We start from the raw sequence: 9,449 nt of genomic DNA, 5'->3' as shown, positions 1-9,449 counted from the left end.
ATTCTGGGCCACCAATAGTTTTGTTTTAAATTACTATACATCTTGGTTGACCCCGGATGGATCGAATAACGGGATTTATGGGCCTCGTCAAGTAAGAGCGCCTTGGCTCCACACGAATTTGGAACCCATATTCTCCCAAATCGAGTTTTCAACCCTTGGTTACCATCTACCAAGTCTTTCAATTGGCCAACTATTCTTTCCTTCTTCACATTTTCTTCCTTCATTGCTTCAGTTTAAGATTTCCAGATTTGTTCAAGCAAACCCGATGTCACAATTAGTTGCATTAAACGCACTCGAATGGGCGTATTATCTGCCTTTCGGCTCAACGCATCAGCCACCACATTAGCCTTCCCCGGGTGGTAATGTATATCACAATCAAAATCTTTGACAGTTTCTAACCACCGCCTCTGTCTCATGTTTAATTCCTTCTGATCGAAGAAATATTTCAAGCTTTTATGGTCGGTAAAGATAGTGCATTTTACCCCATACAAATAATGCCTCCATATCTTTAAGGCGAACACCACCGCTGCCAACTCGAGGTCGTGTGTAGGATATTTCTTTTCATGAGTCTTTAGCTGCCTCGAGGCATAGGCTATAACCTTGCCTCGTTGCATCAAAACGCAGCCAAGTCCCGAATGCGATGCATCCGAGTAAACTACCATATCATCAGTTCCATCTGTCAATGACAATACCGGTGCATGGGTCAGTTTTTCCTTAAGCGTTTGGAATGCCTTTTCTTAATCTTCGCCCCCAAATAAACTTTTCATCCTTACGGGTTAGTTTGGTTAACGACATAGCAATCTTGGAGAAATCTAGTATGAATCTCCGATAATAACCCGCAAGCCCCAAGAAACTTCTGATTTCCGAAGGATTCTTCGGTGGATTCCATCTTGCCATAGCTTCTATTTTTGACGGGTCTACTAACACCCCATTCGCACTAATGATGTGCCCAAGGAACTGTACTTCTCGTAGCCAGAAAGCACATTTTGAGAATTTTGCATACAACTTTTCTCTTCTGAGCGTCTCCAACACTTCGCGTAAATGACTCGTGTGTTCTGCTTCATTCCTTGAATATACCAATATGTCATCTATGAACACTATTATCGACTTATCCAACATCGGCTTGCAAACCCGGTTCATGAGATCCATGAAAACCACGGGCGCATTACTTAATCCGAAGGACATTACGAGGAACTCGTAATGCCCGTACCGTGTACGGAAGGCCGTTTTCGGTACATCCTCCTCTTTGACTTTCAACTGATGATACCCCGATCTAAGGTCAATCTTGGAGAACCAACTTCCGCCTTGCAATTGGTCAAATAGGTCGTCAATTCTTGGGAGCGGATACCGATTTTTCACTGTGAGTTTGTTCAACTCTCGATAATCGATACACATGCGCATGTTCCCATCCTTCTTTTTCACAAACAGTACCGATGCGCCCCACGGAGACATGCTTGGCCAAATAAACCCCTTGTCGAGCAGGTCTTGAATTTGGGACATCAATTCTTGCAATTATGATGGCGTGAGCCGATACGGCGCCTTGGCCACAGGTTTCGCGCCCGGAATCAATTCGATTCCGAATTCTTCCTCCCGTTCAGGCGGTATTCCCGGTAATTCCTTCGGAAATACATCGGCGTATTCACTACCACCGGTACGTCTTCAATCTTTGGCATTTCTTTATCCAGTTCGTTTGCATATATCATGAATGCTCTGCACCCAAGCCTCATGAGTTTGTGAGCCTTTAGCATTGTGCACATAATGAGATTACCCCCTTTTTCGCCATAAATGGTAACGTGTTTTCCACTTGGAGATGTTAATTTTATCTCCTTGCGGAAACATACCACTTTCGCATGATGTCGGGATAACCAATCCATCCCGACCACTACTTGAAATTCTCCCATTGACATCGGGATCAGGTCTATTGAGTATTCTTCATCATCAATATTTATCTTACAATCTTGGCATATATCACACACAATGAAACTTTTGTTGTCACCTATTTCTACCTCTAATGGCATAGGTAATTTCGTTAGTACAAAAGAAGGATGTTGAATAAATCCATGCGAAATAAAGGATTTATTCGCACCCGTATCAAATAACACATGTGCGGGAATTGAGTTTATTGCAAATATACCTGAAACCACATCGGGTTCCTTTTTCACCTCTGCTGCTATTAACAGGAAGGATCTAGCTTTTGCTTTTGGTGTCTTAGTATGTGTATCCTTGCCATATTTCCTTCCGATCAACTCCGGGCACTCAGACTTCTTGTGACCCGGCTGATAACATTTGTAACATACCGACACTTTCCCCAGGCATAACGCAGCCGTGTGCCCTGTTTTCCCACAAATAGGACACGATTTGTCCTTAAACCGACACTCACCCTTGTGCCCTTTCCCGCATACCTTGCAGCTTGGCGACCCGCTTTTTCCCTCTTGTTTCTTCGACGACTCAGTCGTACGCGCCTTTTTCATTGGGCTTGGATTTACCACCTGCGCCCTTCTTTCACCTCTTTCAATTTGTTTCTTCAATTCAATCTCCTGTTCCCGAGCAACGTTTATGATCTCGGTGAGGGTCTCATACTTTGAAGGAGTCATAAACTCCCTATACTCGGCGCTCAATATATTATAGTAATAATATATTTTCTGTTCTTCGTTTGTTATCAGTTTATCACAAAACTTCATTTTATCATGAATATTCCCGTGATTTTGTCGATGGATTCACCCTTGTTTCTAAGCTGCATGAATTCTTCCTTGATTTTGTTAATGACTTCCTTGGGGCTATGATGTTTAAGAAAAGGCGTCTTAAACTTATCCCATGTCATAGCCTTAGTTGCTTCACTTCCGATTTCTTTCTTCTTGTTATCCCACCAGTCTTTCGCCTGACCCCTTAACTAACCCGTATCGTAGGCTACGTAGTCATCTGTATTACAATGGGTCCTTTCAAACACTCCCTCGATATCACTTAGCCATCGTTGGCATACTATCGGGTCAACCTCCCCATTATAGATTGGCGTGTGTGACAACCCTCAAAATTCCATGTATTCCGTACAATTTATTATTGATAATTTAAATGCTTGACGACTGTGTGGAATTACTTAACTGCTCTCTGATTACTGTGTTATACTTACATGTACTTGTTAACATACTAATAATGTACAGAAAGGTCATTAAATAGTCCGTTATGCTTTCCTGAGTGTTGAAAATTAAAAACGTTACAAAAATATATATGTACGACACTTTACCGATTAATTAAGCACTTTAACGGAACAACACCCAACCGAACAACCGGACTTTACCCGGGACATAAAAATATTGTCAAACACATTATTTCTATCTTTCTAAACCAGTTAGGGTCCCCGAACACCCTAACACACTATATATTACATAACCCACTTATAACACTAACTACATACTTAGAATCCAACCAAGCTCACGAACTACATAGTTGAAACCCAACCCTATACCCCCCCCCCATCCTACGGCTACAAGGTAGCCCACACACATGATTTTATTTACATATTATAATAGATCTTGTTCCACCGTTTGAAACATATTATCCAAGAGTCCTTAATATGTTGGTGGATATTAGAACATGTAGCACAATGGTTAAAGGGTGAACTTGGTCTATAAAAAGGCACCAAGGGTTAACCACTCATTCTTATCATCACCAACACAACTCTCATCTCTCTCCCTCCTTTCCTTATTTCGGCTGAACCCAAACCCCATTACCATCATCATCATTCAACCAACTTCATCCAATCTCCATACATACAAAGGTGTAAAAGGTCACACAAGGGAGCTAGGAGCTTTCGGAAGTTCAAAGAGCTCCTTCATTCGCTATTGATGTGTGTAAAATGCAACATATAAATTACATCAAATGAGGCATAAAACTAACCCTTTTTAAGTACTAATGTTGGAAAAAGAGTGTTTTTGTCTTCCTTTTGTATTTTCAGGATTAAATGAGCTCAAATTAACAAAAGAAGCAAAAAGGCGGCTAAATCTAACATAAATACAAGAAAAGGAACATAAGTGGATTGCCTGACCCCTCAACAACATCCTCCCAAGCAAAACAGAGAAGGCAGAAGACTAAACACGCCCCGTGCTCAGCCAGCACGGGGCCGTGCCCAAGAAGCAGCAGAAAAGACAAACCTATAGAAGCTTCTATTGCCCACCACGGGGCCGTGCCCAGTGAACACGGGGGCGTGGCGAAAGTACTGCAGGCGCATTAATTGTAATTGCGAATTACAATTAATGAGGAGAGAGATTGTCAGACGGGCACGGGGCCGTGTGCAGCGGACACGGGGCCGTGCCTAGGCTTCTGTTCAGCCTATAAATAGGAGTGCTTGGCTTCATTGCAACTCATCCCTTGGCACACCACCTCTCTCACACTTCATCCACCACCCACCACCATCACAACACCATCATCCACCACCATCATCCATTGTCCATCATAGAGTGTGTGAGTCGTCTCGGGATCCAAGATTGATCGTAAGAGTTCTTGACAATCAAGGCCGTGTTTGCCTAAGTCTCTTACATCACTTGGTGAAGACAAGTGTTTAGTATAATACTTTCTATTTTTAATCTTTTGCACTTTTTATTTGGTTTTGTATTAATGACTTTAATAACTAGTTGTTTATGTTGAAGGTGATTCTTCCTTATCGTTTGTCCCTTGTGTCTTGGCATTATTTTACTGTCTATATAAAATAAAAGATTTTCACCATTCATATCTCCACAGTCTATATGGAGGTATGTTGGCTACCTGGTCGGGGGTTAAGGGAACGGCTTGGTAAGGGTCTTGCCCTTGTTCAGCGTTTAGAGGTCCTGCAAGGGACCTGGGTCAAATTTAGTAGGATGTCCTTCAATGCCCATAGGTATTGGATGGCGGGGATCCAAACTCTTTGACCCCCTCATAAATTAACTACTATTAATACTATAACCCGGCTATTTAGGACTGTATCCCTGCTGACTCAGACTACTTTGTCGAGGGTAACGTCACCTCCAAAAGATGGGCCTACCATAATTTGCATTAATAACTTAATTCATTATCTTTCAATAATCCGACCCTTTAGGATTGTATCCTTGCTGACTCAAACTACTGGGTTGAGGGTGACGTTGCCTTCAAAAGAGGGGCCTACTACAATAACTAAGATAATCGCTTAAACAAGTGCAAAAGTGAGAAAATAATCAAAGGGTATACTAATACACGAGTCGGATCCAAGTGATTCATCTTGTCTATCTGTTTTTATTTTTATTTTATTTTTCAGCATTTAGTTAGTTTTCATTTTCTTAGTTTAAAAATCTTTTCTAACATTTTGATTTGATTAGACGTTGAGGATAAACCGGTACTAAAACTCTTGTGTCCTTGGATGACCTCGGTATCTTACCAACACTATACTACGTTCACGATGGGTGCACTTGCCCATATGTGTGTTTAGTGTTAGTGAATATCGTGTTTTATAAATTTAAAACTTGGCTAAAAGTGTAAAATGGCTTAAAATATACATCTAAAATATATACACACTGACACGCATCAAGTTTTTGGCGTCGTTGCCGGGGACACAAGGATTTTAAGAAAGTTAGGAATCAACGGCCTAATCACATTTTTATTTTTCTTTTTAATTTTTTTAGGATTTTCTTAGTTTTTCAGCTTCTGCAGAGCTCAGCACGGACCGTGCCTGCTGAACACGCCCCCGTGCCCAATCATTGGAACTGGCAATCTTGTTTTAAGTCAGACAGTAAGCTGAACACGGGGCCGTGCTCACTCAACACGCCCCCGTGCCCAAGATTCACTTACTGAAAACAGAACCGTTAGATCCCGGCGGTTGGTAATTTCTGACATAAACATGAGTGATGGTAATTCTTTTTTACTTTCGGCACTCTTATGGTACGTGGTGTCAATTATGTGGAGGCGAACATAAAGAATTAGAATGTTACTTTCTAAATTATAAGCCCAACTACATAGACCCACCGACTCCTTATAACCTTAAGTGGGGAGAAAGTAAAAATAATCACTATCTCTCCCTCGAATGCGCCCAGCCAGATATTCTTGGAGAAATGCTCCTTGACGAGTTATTTCAACTAGAAGATCTAATTTTAAATTGGTCAAAAGAGCTTAGGAAGGATTTCCTTGATCCACCCCAAGACGATGACCATGAAGAAATGTTGAGATCGCATTCCAACAACCTCGTTGCTTCCAAAAATACCTTCATACCTAGCGAAGACTTGGATGATAGTCGTCCCTGTGTCGATTGTGCCGTGAAGGACTCTCCATCGACTTCGTTCGGTGCATACATTGACCTGAGCGATTCGGCATATACCTTCTTTAACGAGAGCCCGGGAAAGGGTTGGACTTGTCCACCTAGAATGAAGATAGGAATTACCCTCACCGACAACCTCTTGCGTTCTCGCCTTAGTCTAGGACAATTAAGGTATCTTAGGCACTTTGGGGTTGTTCCAACCAGTCAGGAGCCACCCGATACTATTAAGTTCCTTAAAAATTAGACAAACTTCATAAAATAGTCTCTCGACACGGGGCCGTGTCCAGCCAACACGCCCCCGTGCCCACCAAAAGATTCCCTTCTGATCCTTACGTCAGAATACGGACAAACTGTGTCAGAATTCCATCTGCACATGGGGCCGTGTCCAAGATGCTGTCGTTTTCTATAAATGCAGCCAAGAATTCTGCACATTTGGACCAACTTGGGACAGAGATTTGCAGGAATCTTCTCTCAACTATCCTAGGTAAGTTCTAAAAGAAGGTTCCAACAACCTATCTTGTCCTTTCCTCTTTTAACCATTTCCTTCTTCTTCATCTTTCTCCAAGAACCTCCATTAAAGTTTGAATTTTCAAGCTTTGTGGTAGGGATTGATGAGTTTTGTTCAAGGAATCTTTGTAAAGATATGTTGTATAACATTGTTTTAAGTTACTAATGTTTAAAAAGACCCCACAAGTTCAGTAAATAACTTAAAACTTCAAGTTTCCTTGCTCCAAAACTCTGCAGAAAGATGAACACGGGGCCGTGCTCAATGAGCACGGGGCCGTGTCCGGTCTACTGTTTCAGCAAATAAACTATTTTCAATTTATTTTTCGTAGAACGTCGAGTGAAAACAGCGAAACATCTTCCGTGCATTCGTCAAACAACCAAAGAGGAAGGAGGCCCACCATTGAAGCTACACTCGTGCACTATGTAATAGCATTAAGGGAGGCTCTCGACGAAATGACGTCAGTAGAGGAGGTCCTAATCGACCGTATTAACTATCTTACGGTGGGACTCGAGAGTAGCTTCCAAGAGATTAACCTCTTGCACCAGAGGTTAAATATTCTTGTAACACCCCCGATGGAACCAGTCCTCCCTCAACAGGATTGGAACCTGGCACTCGAAGTTAACAACCCTACCGGGTGGGACGACATTCCGGCGGAACCTCCCATGGAGCACCAACAAGAGATCCCGGTGGAAATCGCAATTCCTCAAACTAACGCTAATGAGCCCTCTTTTCTCCTTCCAAGGGAGGTGGAGGAGTGGCTCGCCGACATATGAGGAAAGCCACACCCAGAAGAAGGAGTTCTATAAGGCCATATCTAACCAAGACTACTAGCTTCTTGGAAATTTTGCTAATTAAAATAAAGTATAGGCTAGAACTCCATGGTTTAATGCTTCTTGTGTTTTCTTATCTAGCCTTATATAAATTTAGGACTATGTAAGATCTCTCTATGGTTTTAATAGAATGATGTTTTAAGGTTTGAATGGTTCATAATGAATAAAACACACTCATGGTGGTAAAGGATGATAAGGGAAACGAGAAACATGGCCCCATACACAAGAACAAGGCCACCCGTCAACAAATTCTCCATTACAGAAGGTTCAGCATGGGCCGTGCCCAGCCAACACGGCACCGTGCTGAACACCCTGCAGAAAAACGCCCAGTTCAGGTAACTGGACACGGGCCGTGTTCACCAGACACGCCCCCGTGTCCAGGCTTCTGTTTCTTTTCTTTAATTATCGTTACTGGCACCTGAACACGGGGCCGTGCCCGGTCCCCACGGGGCCGTGTCCAGACTGCCAGTAACATAAATTTTTGTTTTTAACACCATGTTACACATTCAATCAACCTAAAAATTTATTTTTGGGACACATTGAGGACAATGTGTAATTTAAGTGTGGGGGGATGCTAAAACCTTGAATTTTGCAAGTCCTAATAACAAGCCTTACACAAAACTCTATTGGAACCGCTAATCACCCCCAAATTTTTTTCAAAAAAATTCATTTTTTTTACTTGTCTAAAGTTTAAGTTGGGAATTCTAAGACTAACAAGGTTATATTTTTACAAATTTACAACCGATAGCGTCGTGATAAAAAGAATCAACATAAGAAAATTATGAAACGGCATGACAAGCTAGTTAAAATTCGATTATATATACTTGATCACATAGAAAAACCCATTCCCATAAAAAGTGAGTTTTGAGCCTTTATTGAGCATACAAATATACATCATTACGCTAAATGCTCATTTTTCGTTTCTTGTGTGAATAGCCGCTTGGTTCTTACGACTCTAGAACTTGCCACGACAATTCATTCCCGGTCCTTACCAACTTAAACCCAAGTAAGTAAATGATGGAGGCATTAGGACTAACCCTTTTTCTTTCAAAACCATTATTTTTATTTTTCTTTTCACCTACCCAAAAACTCCCCCTAGTTAACCCCTTTGAGCCTAAACCTTTTCATTTCTTACCCCAAAAACCCTTTTTACCCACAAAAAAAACCCTTTTTATGTGACTAAAAAAAAAAGAATGACGAAGTTAGAAATAAACAAATAAAGCTCTTAAAACAAAAGCTTGTTTGAAGAAATACTTCATTAAGAATAAAAAGTCATTAAAACAAAATATTTTACGAAAACCGACGCTTTTTACGCTTTTCGCCCTTTACTAACCACTAACCCAACTACCCACCTTTAGCCCAAGCCTTTACCCAAAAAGTCCTCTTGATATTTACAAAGGTAACAAGTTAAAAAGGAGGAGGATTGATTGCTTGGCAAGCCTATGGTAGGAATAAGTTCCATGCCGCTCTCGAGTGATTCACTAAAAAAAATACACCTTCGGCCGAGTGTGAGTGATTTCTCCCATGACGTACGTGAACTTGTATATAAATGGAATTTTAAAAAGGCATGCTATGCCCAAATAAGTAATTTCTCTTATGAAACGTTCTAAATAAATCACAACGAATAGGATTGTTAATAAATAAAAATAAAACCCAATAAGGATCTTGGATTCCCGACACTCTATGACAAGCCAAAACCTTCTCTTCTACCCATTCCATTTGGGAGTGTAAGCCACATATTAAAGAGTTTTGCTTGAGGACAAGCAAAAATTCAAGTGTGGGGGTATTTGATGTGTGTAAAATGCAACATATAAATTACAACAAATGAGGCATAAAACTAACCCTTTTTAAGTAC

At 41.1% G+C, this 9,449-nt stretch overlaps 1 protein-coding gene across 1 annotated transcript; it reads right to left on the bottom strand.

Annotated features, from left to right (window-relative positions):
- Positions 1-1,565: 1,565 nt before the first annotated feature.
- LOC110889503 lies at positions 1,566-2,681 on the bottom strand. The gene has a single exon (XM_022137043.1). It carries the CDS (start codon positions 2,679-2,681, stop codon positions 1,566-1,568), a length of 1,116 nt encoding a protein of 371 aa, XP_021992735.1.
- Positions 2,682-9,449: the final 6,768 nt, after the last annotated feature.

Source organism: Helianthus annuus, chromosome 2, assembly GCF_002127325.2.
Source record: "Helianthus annuus cultivar XRQ/B chromosome 2, HanXRQr2.0-SUNRISE, whole genome shotgun sequence".
In the NCBI taxonomy this organism is placed as follows: domain Eukaryota; kingdom Viridiplantae; phylum Streptophyta; class Magnoliopsida; order Asterales; family Asteraceae; genus Helianthus; species Helianthus annuus.
The sequence above is the reverse complement of the archived record's forward strand: the minus strand, read 5'-3'. Positions and strand labels throughout refer to the sequence as shown.

Bases quoted from the DNA above. Each gene is read 5' to 3' on its own strand.
- LOC110889503 (XM_022137043.1), bottom strand. From the start codon at position 2,681: ATGAAGTTTTGTGATAAACTGATAACAAACGAAGAACAGAAAATATAT.